The sequence below is a fragment of the Gallus gallus genome, chromosome 11 (assembly GCF_016699485.2).
Source record: "Gallus gallus isolate bGalGal1 chromosome 11, bGalGal1.mat.broiler.GRCg7b, whole genome shotgun sequence".
Taxonomy (NCBI): Eukaryota; Metazoa; Chordata; class Aves; order Galliformes; family Phasianidae; genus Gallus; species Gallus gallus.
Window position 1 is genome coordinate 18250898 of NC_052542.1, and position 20793 is coordinate 18271690.

General features: G+C 63.1%; 3 protein-coding genes across 11 annotated transcripts in view; 1 reads left to right on the forward strand and 2 right to left on the reverse strand.

Annotated features, from left to right (window-relative positions):
* Positions 1-865: 865 nt before the first annotated feature.
* Positions 866-5608, forward strand: CDH15 (cadherin 15). Its single transcript, XM_015292671.4, is given in 15 exon segments — positions 866-1282; positions 1949-2083; positions 2199-2354; positions 2444-2588; positions 2686-2846; positions 2942-3070; positions 3148-3333; positions 3430-3683; positions 3788-3930; positions 4034-4270; positions 4359-4435; positions 4437-4599; positions 4825-4961; positions 5044-5193; positions 5274-5608. Coding segments are annotated over 15 exon segments (2379 nt in total). The 5' UTR covers positions 866-1174; the 3' UTR covers positions 5472-5608.
* Positions 5609-5618: 10 nt separating this feature from the next.
* SLC22A31 (solute carrier family 22 member 31) lies at positions 5619-9467 on the reverse strand. 2 transcript variants are annotated; one of them, XM_015292672.4, is made up of 9 exons: positions 9053-9467; positions 8074-8177; positions 7844-7998; positions 7424-7592; positions 7114-7241; positions 6927-7035; positions 6626-6840; positions 6427-6538; positions 5619-6321 (listed from the first exon to the last, which is right to left on the reverse strand). In XM_015292672.4, the coding sequence occupies exons 1-9, from the start codon at positions 9428-9430 to the stop codon at positions 5961-5963; spliced, it is 1731 nt and encodes a 576-aa protein (XP_015148158.2). In that variant the 5' UTR covers positions 9431-9467; the 3' UTR covers positions 5619-5960. The 2 variants fall into 2 exon arrangements, with proteins under 2 accessions (XP_015148158.2, XP_046755508.1); XM_046899552.1 differs by lacking the exon at positions 7844-7998 and having other exon boundaries at positions 9053-9222.
* A 533-nt stretch (positions 9468-10000) lies between these two features.
* The window catches only part of ANKRD11 (ankyrin repeat domain 11), an 81433-nt gene continuing 70640 nt past the window's right edge, over positions 10001-20793 (reverse strand). For all 8 annotated transcript variants that reach the window (XM_046899551.1, XM_015292674.4, XM_046899550.1 and 5 more), the window contains 5 exons: positions 13735-20444; positions 12797-12895; positions 12548-12691; positions 12047-12139; positions 10001-11015 (listed from right to left, as the gene is read on the reverse strand). In XM_046899551.1, the coding sequence (XP_046755507.1) occupies positions 10830-11015; positions 12047-12139; positions 12548-12691; positions 12797-12895; positions 13735-20444 (7232 nt within the window). In that variant the 3' untranslated portion in view covers positions 10001-10829. The remainder of the gene's footprint in view (positions 11016-12046; positions 12140-12547; positions 12692-12796; positions 12896-13734; positions 20445-20793) is intronic.

Here is a 20793-nt window from a genome sequence, read left to right on the forward strand (position 1 = left end):
GAGGGGGACACGGAACTGCCACTCCATGTCACCAAAACGCCGCACCTTCCCCTGCCAGGGACAAAGGACGGCGGACGCGGCCCCTCTGCCCAGCCCTGGGGAGGGGGCATCGGCTGCAGTCCGCCCCCCTCCACAACACCACCCCCCCCGGGCCGCCCCCGCCGCTCCCGCCGCGGCCCCCCCGAGTGCGGGGACAGCGGTGGCCGGAGCGATGCTGCCATCTGGTGCCACCGCCACGCCGAGCTGCGGGGATGGGATGGGATGGGATGGGATGGGATGGGATGGGGGTGGTGGGGGCAAGGATGATGCTGTTGGAGATGGGCTGAGCTGATGAGAATGAGAATAGGGTTGGGATGTCAGTGGGGATGGGGGTTGAATAGGGTTAGGGATGAGGATGATAGGGATGATGAGGATGGGACGTGGGTGATAGCGGGGATCAGGCGGTTGGGGTTGAGATGGGATCGGTGGGGGCAGGACTGGTGGGGATGAAGCTCATGGGAATGGGGCTGAGGGGGGCGGAGTTGGTGGGGATGGGGCTGATAGAGATGGAACTGATGGGGGTGAGATGGGGCTGATAATGGCAGTGGGGCTTTTGGAAATGGGATGGGTTTGATGGGATGGGGATGGGGATGGGATGGGAGGGGGTGGGGGTGGGGATGGGATGATGATGGGGATGGGGATGGGGATGGGATGGGATGGAATGGGGCCGGGGCTGTCGGGGCTGGGAAGGCCGCACCGCCCCCCTCCCACCCGGCCTGGCCCCCCGCCCAGCGCCCGCCGTCAGCACAGATGGCCCCGCACCTGTCCCGGCAACGCGGCCGCGGGGCGGGCGGGGCCGTTCCGGGAGGCGGAGGCGGGGGGGGCCGGGCCGGGCCCGGTGCGGAGCGAGGGGAGCAGAGGGGCTCTGCCCGCCCGCCCCGTCGCGGCATCCCCGGGGCGCACCCGGCGACAGCTGCCGCATTCCCCTCCTCGGCGCGCGGGGGGGTCCCGTACCCCACACCCCTCCCACCACCCCCCACACCTCGGGACCCCCTCCCCACGGCCGGCCCCGACCTCCCCGCTCCCCCCGCAGCCGTCCGCCACGTCGGGCCCCGCGGTGCGGGCGGGCGGGCGGGAGGAGCGGGGGGGGGAGCCGGGGCAGCTGCCGGCCGGGGGGGCCCGGCCCCTCCAGCACATGTGCTGTCACTCAGCCGTCCCCGCCGTTATTGTCGCTCCGGGCCGGGGCTGCGCCATGGGGCCCCCGCTGCTGCTCGCCTGCCTGCTCGCCCCGCTCTGCGCCAGGGTAAGGGATGGGGCCGGGGGATGGGGGGCACTGCGGTGGTGCTGGGGGGAGCGGTGGGGTGGGGGTTGCGGAGCCCGGGCCCCCATGGATGCACTTTCCCGGGGGCGGCGGGGATGGGGTTTTGGGGGCACTGTGGCATTTCTCACCCTGTAGGTCGGAGAATAATGAGATGGGACTGGGGGGAGGGGGGGCTCGGAATCACCCCACTGCCCTCAGCCCCCTCTCCCCCCCCCCCAGCGGTGCTGCCGGACCCCCCGAACCCCACTGCCTGTGTGGAGCTCCTCAATATGGCCTCAGCCCTGAGTGCTGTGAGGCCATTAGGGCCCTGGTCTGGGCCCTACAGCCCTGGGGGGGGCTGTCATACGGTGGCTGCCCCCCATTGCACTGCCACCCCCTCCCCACTTTGCCCTGAGCTCCCACAAAGGGGGGTGGTTGTCCCGCGGATGGACGGAGGCTGTGGGTCATCCCCATTTCAGCCTCACTGCGACACCCCCCGCCCCACAGCACAGCTCTGCACCTCACTGTGACCGCCCTGTAGCCCCCCTGTAGCCCCTGCTCCTCTTCCTAACCCCTCCGTAGCCCCCATGCCTCCCTACCCCCCCAGCCCTGTGCTCCTGACCCATGCAAACACATAACTCCTTCCTCCCCAACGTTCCCCCCCTGCAGGATGCCAGCGCAGCCCTGGGCAGCCCCCCTGGCTGGCAGCACCACGAGGGGTCCCGGCGGGTGAAGAGGGCCTGGGTGATCCCCCCCATCAGCATCTCCGAGAACCACAAACGCATTCCCCACCTCCTGGTGCAGGTAGGCAGGGCCGGGGGAGGCTGGAGGGACCCCCATGGCATGGGGTGGGGGGAGGGGGGGGGGAAGGGACGGGACGACAGCCCCCAGCCCCATCCCCGCTCCCCCCCACACGCAGATAAAGTCGGACAAGCAGCAGCCGGGGGGGGTGATCTACAGCATCAAGGGGCCGGGGGTGGATGAGGAGCCCCTGGGCATCTTCTCCATCGACAAATTCAGCGGCAAAGTGTTCCTCAATGCCACGCTGGACCGCGAGCAGAACGACCGGTTCCGGGTAAGGCCACTGCACGGCCACGTGTCCCCCCCGCCCCGAGCTGCACCCCCCTCCCCCCCACTCCCAACCCCGTCCCTCTGTGCCCACAGCTGAAGGCCTTCGCGCTGGACCTGGGGGGCACAACGCTGGAGGACCCCACGGACCTGGAGATCATCGTGGTGGACCAGAATGACAACCGCCCGCTGTTCCGCCGCGACGTCTTCACCGGGCGCGTGGTGGAGGGCGCTGCGCCAGGTGGGGCCGGGCTGGGGGGGCCCATGGGGGGGAGGGGGGGAGGGGGGGGGCACAACCCGGCCCCATAAGTGGTCCCCCAGCCCCGTGGTGACGGCAGGGACCTGTGTGCTGACGGTGGAGGCCACTGATGCTGATGACCCCGAGACGGACAACGCGGCGCTGCGGTACTCCATCCTGCAGCAGGGCCACGGGGACATGTTCCGCATCAACGCCTCCACCGGGGAGATCTGCACCGCGCGGGACGGCCTCGACCGTGAGGTGGGGAGGGGGGATTCCACGGCCGCGTGTGGGGTCGGATGAGGACCCCCCCCCCTCCGTGGACTGAGGGCTCAGTGCTATCCCCATCCCCGCAGGCCGTGGGGGTGTACAACCTGACGCTGCAGGCAGCTGACATGTCCGGGGATGGGCTGACCACCACCGCCACCGCCGTCATCTACCTGGAGGACGTCAACGACAACGCTCCCGAGTTCACCAAGGAGGAGGTGGTCGGGGCGGGCAGGGCTGGGTGTGGGGCCGCAGCCCTCCGGGAGGTGCCAACCCCCCCCCCACACTCCCCCAGTTCTCCATGGAGGTGGAGGAGCAGGCGGCGGGCGCAGAGGTGGGCCGTGTGTTGGTGCACGATAAGGACCTGGCGGGATCGCCCAACTGGGCGGCCAAGTTCACCATCCTGGAGGGTGACCCCGAGGGGGCGTTCGCCATCCACACCGACCCCCACACCAACGACGGCGTGCTGTCCGTGGCCAAGGTGGGAGGCGGGGCGGTGGGGGTGGGAGGGGGGGGGGGGGGGGATGCGGGCGCCCGTAGCCCGGCCGCTGACCCCACACCCCCACCCCCTGCGCAGCCGCTGGACCACGAGGTGCGGGACCGCTTCCAGCTGACGGTGTCGGTGCAGAACCAGCGGCCGCTGGAGGCGGGGGCGGCGAGCAGCCCGCGGGCGGTGGCCACGGTGCGGGTGCGGGTGCGGGACGTCAACGAGGCGCCCGTCTTCCGCGAGAACCCGCGGCGCGTCAGCGTGCTGGAAGGGACCCCCCCGGGCACCGCCGTCACCACCTACACCGCCAGCGACCCCGACACGCGCCGCCTGCAGACCCTGACGTGAGCGCGCGGGGAGGGGGGGGGGGGGGCGCGCGGCGCCTTCGGGGCGCGCGCGTGGAGGGGGCGCACCGTAACGCCGACGTTCCTCGCCCCGACGCGGACAGCTACGCGCTGCTGTACGACCCGGCCGGATGGCTGCAGCTCGACCCGCGCTCCGGCACCGTGCGCACCCAGCGGGAGCTGCGGGACCCGTCCGCCTTCCTGCAGGGCGGTTGGTACATCGCGCTGCTGCTCGCCCGCGACGACGGTGACCGTCCCCTCACGCACCCCCCCGCCCCCCGCCCCCGCTCTCTCCCTCCGCACCTTTGGGCGCTCCCCCTGACGGTGCTCTCCGCGTCCCCCTCCCCCAGCCGACCCGCCTCTCTCGGCCACGGGCACGCTGTCCATTGAGATCGTGGAGGTGAACGACCACGCTCCGCAGCTGCAGCCGCCGTCGGGGGCGGTGTGCGGGCGGCCGGGCCGGGGGGGGACCCTTCTGCTGGGCGCCAGCGACCGGGACCGGCCCCCCCACGGAGCGCCCTTCCACTTCCAGCTCAGCCCTCAGCACCCGCAGCTCGCCCGCAACTGGAGCGTCACCCGCTTCAACGGTGAGGGTGGGGATGGGGGGGAGGTCGGGGGGCCGCCGTACTGCGGGGGGGTCCCGCTGACCCCGCGGCCCCCCCATCCCCCCGGCAGTGACGCACGCGGTGCTGGCCGTGCTGGCAGAGCTGCCCGCCGGGCCCTATTCGCTGCCGCTGCTGCTGCGGGACTCCGGGACCCCCCCCCCGGGAGCAGCAGCAGCTGCTCAACGTCTCCGTGTGTCCCTGCGGCCGCGACGGGCTCTGCGAGGACGGGGTCCTGGCGGCCGCCAGCGCCGGGGTCGGGGTCGCCCTGGAGGCCCTCGTGGTCATCGTCGGCAGCGCCGTCCTCCTCCTGAGTGAGTGGCACCGCAGAGTCGTCCCCCCGCCCCCCCACCGCCCCATCCCATCCTCACCGCAACCCCAGCCCCCCTCTTGCACCTGCACGGCCCCCCACGTCACCCCACCCCCTCATCTCCATCCCCAACACCCGACCCCTCACCTGCATCCCACCTCCCCTCCCCTTCCCCGCCCCGTGCCCCATCCCGTGGGTCCCCCCCGACCCCCCACCCTCCGTCCCGCAGTGTTGGCTCTGCTGGGGGCCGCTCAGGTCCGGAGCCGCCGCCGGGCGCAGCGCCGGGGATTACTGCAGCGCTGGGGGGACGACGTGCGGGACAACGTCCTCAACTACGACGAGCAGGGAGGCGGCGAGGAGGACCAGGTGGGGGCAGCGGGCGGGGGGTCGGGGTGGTGGTAGGGGAGGGTTGGTCTCACCGCCCCTTTCCCGACCCCCCGCCCCGCAGGACGCGTACGATCTGACGCAGCTGCGGCACCCCCCGCCTCGCGGCCGCCCCCCGCTGCGTAGGGACGCGCCGCTGCGCTCCGCCACCCCCCCGGGCCCCTCCCGGCGCCCGCCCCGCGGCCCGTCCGACATCGAGGATTTCATCAACGAGGTGGGACGCGGCGCTGCCCCCACCCCCCGCGCCCGCCCCGCATCCCGCGGGGGCTGACGATGCCGCCCCACGTCCCGCAGGGGTTGGAGGCGGCCGACAGCGACCCCAGCGTTCCCCCCTACGACACCGCGCTCATCTACGACTACGAGGGCTCGGGCTCGGCGGGCAGCGCGCTCAGCTCCATCGTCTCCAGCCTGACGGACGGGGACCAGGACTACGATTACCTGCGGGAGTGGGGGCCGCGCTTCCGCCGCCTGGCCGACCTCTACGGGCCGTGAAGGACCCCCCCCGCCCCAACCCCCCGTCCAGCAGCCGGGCAACGCGGTGGCTCCGAGCGCAGCCGGTGCCGCTGCCGGGCCCCGCGCTGGGGAGGGTCCCTCCTCCTCCCCCAATAAAGCTCCCGCCCCCGGCCGTACCCCCCCGTGTACAAACAAAGGCACTTTTATTGGCAGCACGTCAGCACCCGCTGCATTCCTCCCCCACTCCCCCCCCCCACCCGGGGCATCACCCCCCGCCCCAGGACTCCCAGCAGCGCTCCTCCCGGGGCAGGATCCGGCCCAATGTGGGGGCGGGGGGGGGGGGAGGGGGCACGCAGCCCTTTCCCAGCCCCGGGGCCACACGGGGATGGGGGGTTCGGAGCAGCGGGGCGCACAGCGCTGCGTTTGGCCACCGGGGGAGGGGGGTCTGCGTGCACCCATCGCTGGGCTTGCCCCCCTCCCTCCCCCCCCGGGCCAAGTAGCATTGGGAACCCCCCCTGGGGGCCGTGGCTACGTCTCGGTGGGGGGACCCGCGGGGCCGCGGCCCGATCCCAGCGCCCTTTGGGCAGAGGGGACGATGCGGGAATAGTCGTGGGGAATGCCGCGGGGGGCGAGCAGGGGGAGGTGGTCCTCGCGGGGGGGGCGGCGGAAGAGGGGGGGCCGGCGCTGGCTCTCGCCCTCCTGCAGGGAGTGGGGCAGGCGGCGGCCCTGGCTCTCGGGCAGCAGCATGATGCTGAGCACCGCCAGGATGGCGAAGGAGGCGAACACCAGGTGGTGCAGGAAGAACCCGCGGCTGCTGGCGACGGCGGCGATGGGGGCGGCGGCGGAGCCCACCAGGTTGGCCCCCACCACCAGGCCCAGCCCCGCGCCTCTGCGGGGGGAGAACGGGCTGAGAGCCGGGGGGAGAGGGGGGGGTGGAGGATATGGAGGGGGGAGCAGAGGGGTGATGTTGTGGGGGGGGTCGGGGACCGCTCACCTGACCACGGTGGGCAGCACCTCGCTGGCAAAGAAGATGCTGAGCATGGTGACGGCGTGCGAGGCGGTGACCCCCAGCACGGACAGCATCAGCACGATGAGCTCCAGGAGGTCTGCGCGGGGAGGTGGGGCGGGGAGCCATGAGGGCGCGAACCCCAGAGACCCCCGACCCCCACCGCCCCCCACCCCCGGCTCCTTACATTGGGTGAGCGCCAGCAGCAGCAGCGAGGCGGTGCCGGTCAGCACAGCGCACAGCAGCAGCACAGCGCGACGGCCGCAGCGCTCCGCGGTGACGCAGAGGAAAAGGCACGCGGCCGCCTCGGGGCCCCGCAGCGCGAAGTACGCGGGGAGGAAGCGCGGGAGGTGCGGCGCCAGATTGCGGGTGAAGCAGTGCCGGATGCCGGAGCCGATGAACCTGCGGGGTGCGGATGGGGGGCTGTGACGGATGGGAGCGGTTCTGGGGACGGGGGTTCCGGGGACCCCCGACGCCGCTGCGCTCACGCGGTGAAGCCGAGGATGACGGCGTTCTTCCAGATGACCCTGGTGCCGAAGATCTCGCACACGGTGTGGTAGCGGGGCTGCGGGCACTGCTCTGCCAGCGCCTCCGGCTCTGCGCGGCACGGAGCTCAGAGCCGGCACGGCCCCACCGGGATCGGGAAAGGGGGGTCCCGACCGCCCCCCCGCGCACCCGCCGTGGTGCCGCTCTGCTCCTCGGCCCCGCCGCTCCCCGACAGCGCCCGCAGCGTCCTCCTGGCCTTGTCCGGCTGCTGCGTGGCCAACAGCCAGCACGGGGACTCCAGCAGCAGCGCCGGGCACCTGCGGGGACCGACATCGCGGCGTGAGAAAGGGACCGACCCCCCCCGCTGCCACCCCCACCCCGTTCCTGGAAACCCTCAGCTCGAGATCTGAGCAAACATTTACCCACGGCGCACGAGAGCCCCGCAGCCTTTGATGCCGGGGTGTGCCGCCCGGCCCCGCTCCCCCCCCCCCGTGCTCACCACCAACACGCTGCCAGCAGCGCCAGCACGGCCGTCACGGCGCCCTGCAGCACCCGCCAGTCTCGGCACAGCACCGCCAGCCCCGGCAGCAGCAGCTCTCCCGCCAGCCACGAGAAGCCGGCGATCATCGTCACTTCCAGCCGGTGCGGGGGGTCACACAGCTCCAGCCCTGGCGTGAGACGCGAGGACAAACGGTGCAGGGTGGGGGTCGTGGCCGTGGGGCATCTGCACCCTGCAGGGCCCTGAATCCCACAGCATCCCTCAGCATCCCTCAGCATCCCACAGCATCCTGCACTCCACAGCACGCCACTTGCTGGAGCATCCTGCACCCTGCAGGATCCCGCATCTCACAGCATCCCACAGCCCTCATCCCACAGCACACCGCTTGCCGGGCCCCACAGCAGCCCACACCCCACTCACGCGCCACGTAGAGGGAGAGGAAGGCTCCGGCCAGCGCAGCCCCGAAGAGCAGCCGTGCCACCAACACCATGACAAAGTCGATGGCCAACGCCACACTGAGCCCCAGCGGCACCGCCAGCCCCAGGGACACCAGGAAGGTGGGACGGCGGCCAAACCTGGGGGGTGGGGGGCTGAGCTGGGCTGGGGGCCCTATGGGGGGATACCCCGCCAGCCCCCCCCCGCCCCACTACCTGTCGCAGGCCATGCCCGCAGCCACGCTGCCCAGTGCCCAGCCCAGCAGGTGCGTGGTTTGCTCCAGGGGTACCTTCCAACGTGCGGCACACACCAGGTCCCACTGCGGGGGGGAGGTGGGGGTCCGTTGCCTGGGGGGCTTCTGGGCACCCTCCAACACATCCAAGGAATGCCAGACCTCAACAACACCCTCCAGAGCCCCCTGAGGTCCCTCGGACCCCCACTCCGGACCCCAGGACTCCCCAGAACCCCCAGACCAGGATCCCTCAGATACCCCCAAAGTGCAGGGATTCCCCCAGACTCTCCAAGCCCCCCAACCTCTCCCAAAGTCCCCCCAGGCCCCAGGACTCCGCAGATCCCACTCACATCCAGGACCTCTCAGCCCCTCCCTAACTTAGGGAACTCCCGAGGCTCTTCCGACCCCTCCCCAATCCGTCCCCCCCCCAGATCCTCCTGAACCCCCCAGAACTCAGGACCCCGACTCTCTCCTGAGCTCCCAAGGACCCCGGGTTCCCCTCTGTTCCAAGCCCCCCAGACCTCCCATACACCATTCATCCCCTCCCCGGGACCCTTCCAACCCCTCAACTTCCTCCAAATCCCATAGACCTTAAGAGCCCCAACCCCCCAGAAGAGAGGAACAGCCCCCAGAACCCCCTCAATTCCCTCTCTGGCTCCAGCCCCCCCCCCCCCGCAGCCCCTCCTAAACCCCCACAGACTCAACGACCCCTATCACCCCCCCGCCACCCCCGGACCCCCTCCAGATACAAACCTATCCCAGATCCGCCGCGCCCACGCGCTCTTCCACACCTCCCCGCACTCAGATCCCCCCCATCCCCAAAGCCTACAGACACCGTTACACCCTCTTAACCCCCCTCCCCAACCCCAGCGCCCCCCCGGCTCGGCGGCCCCTACGACCCCCAACCCCAGCACGCCCCCCGATGCCCTCCACCCTCCCCTTCCTCCGGGTTCCCCGCAGACCTCCGTGACCAGATTGGAGCGCAGCCCGGCGGCGGGCATCGCGTAGTGCCACCCTCGGGTGCAGGGCCCGGTGCCGTTGGGCGGAGCGGCGGTTCCGCGGTACCGGTAGAGCTGACACGGACTCCATCCGGAGCGGAGCCGCGGTACGGCGGCGCGGAGCAGAGCGGACCCCGCCAGGCGGCGCAGCGGCGGCGGCAGCAGCGCGGGGTCGGGGCGGCAGCGGTGGGGGGGTTCGGCTCCCAGCGCCCAGCCCAGCGCCCAGCCCAGCGCCAGCGCCGCGCACGGAGCCCACCCCCCCGCCGCCCGACAGCCCCGCGGCCGCCCGCCGCCCCCACCCCCCGCTCCCGGTCCCGCTCCCGGTCCCGACGCCGCCGCCATCCGTTCGGCCCCGCAGGTGAGGGCGGGGACCGCCCGCTGCGCCCACCCCTGGGCCGGGCTCTGCCCCCCGCCCGCCCCCGAAGGGCGCCGTTCGGTTCGGGGCGTTTGGAGCCGCGCGGGGATCGCGGCGGGGGCGGTCCGTGAGATGGAGCTGCGGGGCAGGAAAACAGCGGAGGGGGAACGGTGGAGCGGGGGGGGGGGGAGAGGGCAGAAAAGGGGGAGTTCTGTATCCGCACTGGGGACGCTGAGCCCCTCCCGCTGAGCCCCACGGTGCCCACAGCTCCAGAATGGGGGCTGAGCAGGGGGAGGTGGGGGCAAAGCAGCAGGACGGCCACCGCGGGACTCAGAACGTTAACAACAGCGAGGGGGGTTATCTCAGAGGGCCACATCTGCCCCCACCGCGGCGCTATGGGATGGGACGGCTGCACAGGGAGAGGCAGAGGGGGGCAGAGAGCCGGGGGGGGGCACAGCAGTGGGGTCAGAGAGGGCACCGTGGGGTCAGTGGGGTCGGAGGGCACAGTGGGGCTCTGCTGCCCCCCCGGCAGCGCCGCCGGACCGCAGAGACAAAGGTAATTTTAATTAATTTATTTATTTCTTTACACATAACTGAAAGTGATGTTACAGTACATAAGTTATTTACAACTGTGCAGTAATGTGTTGCAAAATAAATTATCTAGAAGGCAGCAAAAGTACATTGTTAATGTATATAAAAACTGTACAGCATTTATGGGATACAATTTTTCTTTATATGAGTATTGGCTCTGTAGTGTTTTTTTTTCAAGTTATGTTCTCAGAAAGAGAAACGAAATGCCCAAGATTAAAGGAAAAAAAAAATATATATATATATATAAACCACATGGATTTTACTCCATTAAAAACACAGTTGGCAAAGTCCTTTCTCTGTGTTACCGCCGCCCACGGCCGGGCACTGCCGGGCACCGCCGGGCACCACCGCCCGCAGCGCAGCGCTGCCCGCGGGCACCGCCGTCCTTTGCCTCGGGTCGGGTCTCCGCGTGTCCTTTTGACTCGAGTCCTTTTTGAGACGTACCCGGGATGGAAGAGAAAAATCGCCCCCTGCCCCCCCCGCGGTCTCCTCTCGCTGAGCACAGCGCTGCCCACGTGCCCGCGCAGCACCTCCGGCAGCGCCGCCCGCTGCTCCTGCCCGCCGCCGGGCACGGGGGGGCCGCGCTGCGAACAAAGTGCAACTTTTCGTTTTCGGTTCTTATTGGGTTCTGTTCGTTTTGTTTTCGTTTTGGTGGTTTTCTGCCGATAGCTGCTTCCTCCTCCTCTGACCAAGGGATTCATCAGCAAGCGGGAAGGGTGAATGTGAGCGCGACCGCCCGACCTCGGCGGGCTCCGTCCGTGCCAGTGTTCAGTGACGCCTCCCGGTGCACAACTGTCATGCCGGCAACAGCACAAAGTCGTCGTTCACGTCGACCATTGGCACGTAGAAGGAGGGCACCTCGTTGACGCAGAGGGATTTGTGCCCCGCGGGGTCCAACTCCTGCACCTTCAGCTGCCACTCCATCCTCTGCACCGCGTTCAGCGCGGCGGCCTCGTGCTGCTGCCGCATCAGCAGGCACGTCTGCGGGACAAGGGGACAGAGGGGGGTGAGGGCAGGAGGGGACGCTGCACGGCCCTGGGAAGGACGCGGGGATGTCCCCGCGAAGCCCCCGCCCCAACACCCCCACCCACGGAACGGAGCCCTCCGGCACTGCTCCTGCACGCCGTGTTGAGGGCACCGCAGCGCGGCACGAAGGAGGTGATGCGGAGCTCGGGGTGCTCTCTGTCACCACGTGCCAACAGCAGCTCAGGGGAGCGTGGAGTGGCCGTGCTAAGTCAGGGCCTGAAGCAGTGATGGAGCACCTGGTGGAAGGCAGGGCCAACCCAGGGCAGCTCAGCTGTATGCGATGCATCTGAGCGACTGGGAGGGCTGGAGCCAGGATCCACCCCTTCCCAGAGCTCATTTAAGGGCTGGCAGTGGAGGTGAGGGCATCTCTTGCTGGAGATCCCTGTCCACCTGAGGCTTTCCAAAGGTAAGCAGCTCTTTTCTTTCATTTCTGTGGCTCGTTCTCATTTGCTATAGCTAAAGACTTTACCACCCTGCTATTATCATCCCATTATAGCATTACAGAGCCACGCAGCACAGCATGGGAGGTGCAGTAGCTTTGGAAGCCATGAGCACTCAGAGCTCTGACCCCGCGCTGCCAGCAGCAGCGCACTCAATGCCCAAGAGCAGGGTGCTGCTCCCTGCACAGAGCTGCTACCTCTCTGTCACCAATGGACCAATGTCCCCCCGGGGTCTGCCTGCCCAGAGCCCTGCAGAGCACTCTGGACCCTGCCCAATTCCCTCTTTGCTGCAGGTTCTGAGCTTGCTGCAGCCAGCAAAGAGCAACCCTGGGGGTGAGCACAGCAGGGAAGCTCAGGATGACAACACAGCAGCAGCCAGACAGGTACTAAGCAGAACGTGTCCCCATCCCCTGGTTCTGGCCCAGCACCCCACGTGCCTTGCTGCAGAGCTTTTGGAAGCCACAGGAACGCAGCTCCCAAAGCTGTGCCTGCCCCGTGGCACCGAGCAGCGGGATCTGAGCCCAGCACTGCACCCACAGTCCTCACCTTCATCCGGTCATACTTGTCGTCCACGTCTTGCAGCCAGGAAATGAACTGCCGTGCGTTGAAGCGGTCCCTGACTGACTTGTTTTCGTCTCCCTGAGCAGAAGGGAATGACGTGGGAGATGGGTTATTTACTTTCAGCACTCCAAGGTCTAACAGGCTGTGCTCAAACCGTTCCTACAGCACACGCTCGCTGCAGTCAGAGTGGGGGGGACATGGGAGCACACCCTGACATGCGGGCACTGCCCACTCTGTGGATGGGTGCAGCGGATACATCAGCACTCCCAAACCCGGCACAATTCCCTCCCAGCAGCACAGACCTCCTTGAGCAGAGGGAGGGATCCCACGTCCTGTGTGCCGAGAGCAGCCCAGCACTTTCCAAGCCAGTGTTCAGATTACTTTAATGGTTCTCTCCCTCTATCTCAACCCAGATAAACCCATCTGCTTGGGGTCTTGCACGGCTCCCCAGAGACAGCCCTGTGCCAGCAGGCAGGCACTACTGACCTGATTTTCTAGAGGCATGTTGTAGACCTCGGAGTCCAGCAGCATGGTGCAGGCACTGAAGGGCACAGCCTGGTTGGCAATAGTCCGTGCTGCTCGACAGTGCACTCTCAAAATCTCCTGCTCGCAGGAGACGATGAGCTTCTCCTGGGAGAGAGCAAACACAGCAGTGAGCAGGGCAGCCTCAGTTTCCCTCAGCAAAGGAAACTCGGGGCTTTTTTCTCCCAGCAAGAGCTGCTGGCGCTGCCTTACCCGCTCGATGCTGTGCTGGAGCCTCAGCTTCCCCCGGACGGCCTCCTGCTGCTTGAACAGCTCCTTCAGGGGCTCCGCCAGCGACGGCGGTGGGGCGATCTGCGGGGACACAACGGGGCAGTTAGGAAACACTGCTCTGCTCAGGCAGCAGCATGGGCTGCCCAGGGAGCTGTGGGAGTCACCACCCCTGGGGGAGGCCAAGAACTGCAGAGATGTGGCACTCGGGCCCTGAGCTGGTGTGGGAAGGAGCAGGCAGGCGTGAGCTCAGCTACACCCACCGCGGTGCTGGGCAGGCAAAGGGTGTGCAACTCATCAGACTGGAACTGACGTGTGGGTTGTGCTGCATGGGCAGCAGAAATAGCTGGGGTAACCTGACCCCGTCTGCAGCAGGGAGGGAGGCAGTCTCATTGACCTCCTCCTGCAGGATCCTGGAGTTACTGCCTGCAGCACCAAGCATCTGCAGAGCACGTTCGTGCAGAGCAGCAGAGGAAGGCGGATCCCACTGCCGAGCAGTGCGTGCTGTTGGCAGGTGAAGCAGCAGAGCTCAATGGACAATGGCAGCAGCTAAGAGCAGCTATCCTGCACTCTCCTAGGTTCATTACTGCGCTGCCTTTAAAAGCCATTTTGCCTTCTGGCCTCAAATCCAGTGCCTTCATACCACCCTTCTCTAAAACCTGCACAAATCTCAGGCTCCTCCTAAGCACAGCCTGAGGTCTTCTCTGCAAAAACACATCTCAGAGGACGCATTGACCACGCAGCCACCTGCAACTCAAGGCTTCATTTTGTCACTGCGAGCACTGTCTAGAAGTAGAGGAAAGGCACTGCTGGGCACCATGGAGGTGCCCTGGGAGTACTGGGGGACAACAGTGGCTGTGCTGGCAGACAGGGCAGAGCCTCAGTGGCGTGTTCTACCCCGCAGGCAAAGAGAAGGGACTCACCACGGGGATGTGGAGCTTGCTCAGAGGTTTGCCATCCAGCAGGTAGGAGCCCGTGTAGGTGACGTACTCAGCGTAGCACTGCGGAGCCTGGGGAGTGATGTAGCAGAGGATTTTCCGCTTCTCTTCGATCTTTTTCCTGATCTGGAGGTACTCGAAGTAGGGGTTGGACCTGTCGCTGTGGTACGGTTCGATGTCGTCCAGTTTGATGGCGTCGACGATAGCTGCCAGGGTCTGCTGGATCATCTCGCGGGTCTGCTGGGTGGACGTGTTGATCTGCTGCTGCAGCTGCTGGTTGGAGCGCTGGAAGCGGCGCTTCCGTGGGTGCTGCGCCTGGGAGTCGTCCTCCTCGGTCCCGCGGCCCTTGGTGCGGGTGGTGGGCGCAGGGACGGGAGGAAACTCCTTCTCAGCAGCCGCGGCATTCTGCTTGTTTTGGTTGGCGAGCATCTGCGCCCGGTTCCTGGTGATCCGCTGAGGAATCTCTTCTATTTTGGGGGGTTTGGGAGCTTCTGCTACCGGTTTCTGCACTGGCTCAACGACTTCAGCCTGAGCTGGAGGGGCCTCGGGCTGGGAGGAAGGGCCCTGGCTCCCGGTGCGCCCCGCCGTGCTCTCGGGGCCGGCGCTGCCCTCACTGGGGGCTGCAGGAGGACCAGAGCTGCCCTCCACCACTGCAGCGGAGGCGGCCGGCTCATCCTGTGCACCCTCCACCTCTCTGCCCTCGGCCTGGGCAGGCTCTGTCGGGGCAGCTGGGAGCACCTGTGCCTCTGCCTCCTCCGCACCTTTCTCCTCTGCCCCACTCGTTGCTTCTGAGGTGGCTTCCTGCACAGCCCCATCAGGTTTCTGCTCCTCAGCTGGCGGCTCAGTGTCCGTGGGTGGGACGGGTGCTGCCGGGACAGCTGCGGGCTCCTCTGCCTCTCCAGTGGCTGTGGCAGCCGTGCCAGCCTTTGTGCTCCCAGCACTCACCTCTGGGGCTGCAGCCATGCCCTCCTCGGCCGGCTCTGCCTCGGCCACCTCCGCCTCAGCCACATCCTTGGGCTGCAGCGGGAGCTCGGGCAGCGAGAAGGGGCCGAGGTCCAGCTCATCCTCAGGGGTGGTGAAGGAGTCTGGCCACGTCACCGCCTCCTCGCCGTTTGCCGGTGTCGTGCTGTTGTTTTCCAAGTAGGTGTTTTCCTGCACGCTGACCGCTTCTGCCTGAGGTTCTGCTGGCACACAGGGGGTCTCTGTGGGGATCTCGGGTGCCTCCTCGGGAAGAGGCTTGCAACCGGTGAAGAACGTGTCCAGCCTCGTGGGGGACATGTATGGTGCCTGCTCCTCAGCGTTGGCCATTTCTCCTGGTACCGCTTCCTCTGCGTCTTCCTTGACTTCGTCCAGCCCCGGCTCCGACACGGACAGAGGGTACGATATGGGAGAAACGGGGTAGGAAGCGTCTGTGGGGATGAAGGCGACCGGCGTGGGATGGATGGGCTCCAGAGAGCAGAGCGCAGGTTTCGGGGACTCGGCAAACTGCTGGGGTGATTTCATCAGGAGCTCAGAGCCCATGGACCAGCCGACGGAGTGCTCGGCCGCGTTTGCCATCAGGCTGGGAGGGATTGCCGTGTCGGGGTTCCGGGCAGGAGGGGTATCCCAGTCCATGCTGGTTTGTTCCGGCATTGCCGAACCAAAATTATTCTCTTCAATTGGCGGCAAGTAGGTGGGCTCTGGCGGCATGATGGAGGCGGTGGCTTGCTGCTCCTCTGTGGTATCCAGCGGCATGCCCAGGTCGGGGGGAAGAGCACTTTCTACCGAGGGAGCTAGAAGCTCGTCTCTGTGCGAAGGGGAGGACTTTGCTTGTAAACCAGAAAAGACACTTTCAGGTGACTGGGAGACCCCGCTGACCGCCGCTGGCGGGCAGTGCAGGGCTTCCACCTTGGGCGACGAAACCCCATAGTCTGGTGAGTAATAGCCAGGAGACAGACACTGGAACTTCTCAGCGGGAACAGAAGGAAGGGGAACCTTCTCCTCCATTAAATGCTGCACTGGAGAGTCGTAATTTGACGTCGCTGGGACGCTCTGCTGTCTGAAAAACTTATCTCCAACACTGAACTCTTCCTCAGGTGCCCTTCTGATGTCGACAGAGATGGAGCGGTACAGGTTTGAGGAGGGGATGGTACGAGTTGGGGTCTGAGCAGGGTTCTCGGGGAGGGCCCCCGCAACGTTCGCGTACCTGTCAAAGAAGGACGGCGAGCACGCGTTCATGGACATGGTGGATATGGGCAGCGAGTGCTGCGAGTCCGCACACTCAAACATCAGGTCGGTGTAGTCCTCGTTGCTGCAGGAGGGCGTGCGCGGGGTCTGCATCACCTCCTCGTAGCTGGGGCAGGACACGACAGACGCCGGGGTGGGGACGCCCGTTGGCCGGTTCTGGTCTGGCCTAGGGGACGCCGGGAGGATCTCCTTCAGCTGCGGGCCCGTGATCCAGTCCTTGGAGTCCGCCCCAGCTGCGGGCTGCGCCTTGTTCTCTGGTGACAGTATGGGCGTCAGTGGGCCCAGCTCTTTGAGCTTCTTGTCCTTGAGCTGAGTGTCCAGTGCCAGCGGCTTCTTTGCTGTCAGATCCAGGCTCCTCTTGCGGACGTCCTCGGAGCTTTTAATTTTGTCCTTCAGTTTGGGGTCTCCGGACCTGTGCCTCATCTTCTCCATTTGTTTCATTCTCTCCTTGTGCCGTTTGTGTCGCTCCTCGATCTCCAGGTCTTTCTGGCTCAGCATCCTCTCAAAGCTGGTCATCATCAGATCTCCGTCCCCCAGCAGCTTCTCCCTCGGCCTGGCATCCTTCTTGCCGCTGTCTTTGGAAAGGGTTATTTTTTCATTGCCGTTGCTTATTTTTATTGACTCTGCTTTGTCTTTCTCTTGGTTCTCCTTCAGCTTCTCCTTCAGTTTGGTCTCACCGAATTTGAGGTTCTCCTCCTTTGATTTCTCCTTGAAGGCGGTAACCTGAGGACTGTCCTTGTCCTTAAGCGCTGACTTTGGCTCGTCCTTGTGGTGTTTAAAGAAACCATCTGCGTGTTTGTCTCTGTGCTTTTCCTTTTCCTCCTTCCATTTTTCCTTGTGTTTATCTCGCTTCTTTTTCTCCTTAGCTGTGCTGATGGTGCTGGAACCGTAAGTCTTTTCTTTCTCCGCCTTCTTTGACAGCTCTCTTTCAGAATCATTTTTATCTTTCTTTTCAGAAAATAAGTAATCAATGCTTTTCTCTGGTTCCTCATCAGGCTCTGCCTTCATGCCGTAGGAGGAGCTGAAAGCCTCCCCATCCACAGAGAAATCCTTTTCATAATGAGTGGAATCCTTCCTGCTGCTGGAGTCTTTGAATTCATCTGTTTTTTCCTTTTTCTCGGTCTTCTCCTTCTTCGCCTTTTCCTTCTCGTGACTCTTCTTTGAGGAAGATGAGGAATGCCTGTGCCGCTCCTTCTCCTTCAGTTTGTCCTGTAGGCAGGGCAACGGGAGAGAGTCCTTGAACTTTTCTTCGGAGGCGTCTGCGAGAGAGAGATTCGAAGACTCGAAGAGGCTGCTGAGCCCCGGGTCCTGCCCTCTATCTGTGAAGCTGTCGGAGGAGATCTCGCTGATCTTGTCGTTGGAGTCATCCCTGTAGTCATTGAGAGCCTCCTCCTCCAACTTCTCCAGTAGGCTCTTCTCCGGCTCTCCTCCTTTTGAAGACTTTTTCTCCTTGGAATGCTCCTTATCCAGCTTCTCCTTGTGCTTGTTTTTCACCTTCTCGTCGCTGGCGTGCTTCTTGTCAGCCTTTTCTGGGAGCTTCTGCTTGTTCTTCTTCTCCTGATTGGAATCGATGGATGTTCTGTCTTTCCTGTCTTTGTACTTCTCCGAAGAATCCTTATCTTTCTTCTCTTTGTGTTTTTCAAAGGAATTCTTCTCCTTCTTCTCTTTTCCCCCTTCCGATGTTCCCTTGTCCTTTTTCTTCTCCTTGGACTCCTTATCCTTCTGTTTCTCCCCGGAGTGCTGCCGGTCGGAGGAGTACTTGCGGTGTTTGTCGGAGTACAGCTCCTTCTCACCCTCGTCCTTCTCCTGCAGGCTGTCCAGCCGGTGCATCTCACTCCCCACCGATTCGCCCACTTTGAACCCCGTCAAGCTGTAATCATCCCTCTCATCTTCGCTTTCATCAGTGAAGATGTCCGCGATGCTGTACCAGCTCTTCTCCTTGCCTTTCTTCTCATCCTTTTTCTCAGAGAAGTCTTCTCGGTCCGTGGAAAAGCTTTTCTCCTTCTTCTCTTTCACTTGGTCGAAGGAACTCTTCCTTTCCTTGTCTTTGCCGTGTAGGTCTTTGTATTTCTCCTTGCTTTCCTTCTTCTCTTTGAAGCTCTTTTCCAGTTCTTTGTCTTTTGGGATTTTCTCAGGAGCCGCTTTTTCGTTTTTCTCCTTGTCGCCTTCTTTGGATTTCTCCTTGTACTTCTCTGGCTTCACTTTTTCTTTTTTTTCCTTCTCGGAAGCATCTTTCTTCTCCTTGTCCTTCCCAGAGTGGTGCCTCTCCCAGCTCTCCAGGGCTTTGCCGCTGAATTCGGTGTCAGACTTCTCCTTGAAGAACGCCTCACAGCCGTACTCCTTGAATTCATCCCGGTAGGGCTCCTCCTGCTTCGTCTTACTCTCTTTTCGGTCTTTAGAGCCATCAGAGGAATCCTTTCTATCTTTGTTGGTTTCGCCTGTATCTTTCTCTTTCTTCTCCTTGACACCCTCTGCAGAATCCTTCCTTTTCTTATCTTTTTCAGGCAGATAACTAGGAGCAGCTTTGTGCCTCTCTGTTTGGTCCTTTTTCTTTTCCGAGCTTTTCTCCACATAGTCTCTTTCTTTCTTCTTTAGGAAGGAGTCCTTTTCGCTACGTTTCTCGCTGTATTCTTTCTTCTCTTTCGTTTTGTTTTCCTTTTTCTTGTCTTTAGTTTCCTCTTTCACCGGCTCTATGATCAGTTTTGCCACAGTGTCGTTTTTAATCTCCCTGAAATCTGTTACTGGAGAATCCCAGCTATCCTCGCCTTTGAAATCGAAGGACGAATCAGAAGACAAGTCTGAAAACCACCTCTCCTGCTGATCGTCCGAGAGGCTGAACTTCGTGTCCTCGCTTTCGGGAAACTGGGCTTTGTTATTAAACTCGTCAAACCCAGACTCCTCCCTGTACATTTTCTCTTTTTTGCATTTTTCCTTCTCTTCCTTGAAGGATTTTTCTTTCTCAAGCTTAGCAGCCTTCTCCTCTTTCAGTTCGTTCTTCTTCTCGGATTTGGACTGCTTGTCCTTTGACTTCTTCTTTCTCTCCTCCTTGTGTATTCTGGGCTTCTCCTCTTTGGGAGACTTCTCCTTTACAGGTTTCTCTTTTTCCGATTTACTCAATCCTTCTCTGAAGGATTTGCTCATGTCTTTACTACCATCTTTGACTTTTCTTAATGATTTCTCCTCCTTAGAGGATTTTCCAGTCTCATCTTTAAACAACCAGTCCTTCTCTTCCGCTTTACCTTTGGGAAGCTTGTCTTCCTTCTTACAGTGTTCTCGCTCATGCTTTAACACTTTCAATTTGTTTTCGACTGGATTTTCTGTCTCTACTATCAAGCCTTTCTCAGGCTTTTGTTTAGAGTCCTCAAACTCAAAAGAAAAAGTTTTGATTATTTTAATGTCTTGGCTGATGGGACACTGCCCCTTGTCCTTGTTTTTATGTTTATGTTTCGTTTTATGCTTTTTAACCACCTTCCCCTCCTTGTCCAGCTTTGGAATCGCTCCATCCACGTTGCTATGGAATGAATTCTTTTTCTCAGAAACAGTGCTGTGGGAGGTGTTTTTCTTTTTGTGCTCTGGTTTCTTCCTGACTGGCTTTAGGGACTCCAAGCTCGACTCCTCAGACGAGTAGTCTGACTCGCTCGTCAGTCTCGTCCTCGTGGAGTCCGACAAGGAGCTGACGTCTGACCAAGCTGGGGAAGATATGGTTTTCCAATTGTCCGTCCTCCAGTGCTTGGAGTGCTGTTCTGTAAGGTTAGCATTGTGTTTCTGGGATCCTAAGCTCCCATGAGAAGAGGTCGATGAGGCAGACAGAGAGTTAAACAAGGAGGATTCCTTTAGCACTAGCCTGGAGTCCTTTACACAGCTAGAGCTCTGAAGAGAGTCTCTATCATCCTCCTCACTCTCCACGTTTTCGCTCTCTGATTCAGAGGAACAAAATTTGTCATTTTTTTTGCCAAACCGAACCTCTTTGCTTTTTGTCTCCTTCTTCCGCTTCTTTTTCACTTTGCTTTTCTCCTTCGGTGCCTTGGTGCTGGCGGGCTCCCGGATCTTGCTGCTGGGCAGTATCGAGTGGGTTGAAAGGCGCAGCTTCTCACCTGTCCCCACGGCGACGCTGGTCTCCTCCTCGTCCGAGCTGTCCGACAGGATGCGGTGGGCAGCTTTCTTTGGTGTAATTGTGTTATTTTTAGTATAAGTTTTCACTTCCATTTTGGGTATGGAAATGAAACTGTTCGCTTTAGTCTCTTTCCTGTAATCCTTTTTTAGCAAATGCTTGTCGTCGACTGGTGGGACCCGGTCCTGTTCATCGTCCTCATCGAATTCATACTCATCCTTCACCGGAGTGATGGTTTTGGGGGGCTCCTGGGCCTTGGGCTTGTGCTTCAAACCCTTCTCAAACTCTGAGTCCGTGTTATTGCCATCAACCGAGCTGGAGGGCGCAAAGGAGGGGGCATCCTCCTCTTCTGAGGTCTCTGCAGAGAGAACAACAACATGTTAAGGCCTGCGAAGAGGATTACAACTGCAAACAGTGCAGGCCAAGACCCCCCCGCCCTTCCCCCATAGGACAGGAACCTCTCCTCCAGTTAGTGCTAACAAAACCTGCAGCACTTCCCACCTGGCCCAGCCATGACAGCAGTGCACAGCCTGGAAATGTCCACATTGCTCCAACATCCTCCTGTCCAGGCACAGGCTGGAACACCACCCACATTTTAATGACAGATATCCATTTACCCGCAAATGACTTCCAATCCCATATCTTAATTGCACCAGGAAAGCAATCTCAGCGTGGGCTTCCAGGGCAAACAGCCACTGTTCCCAGAG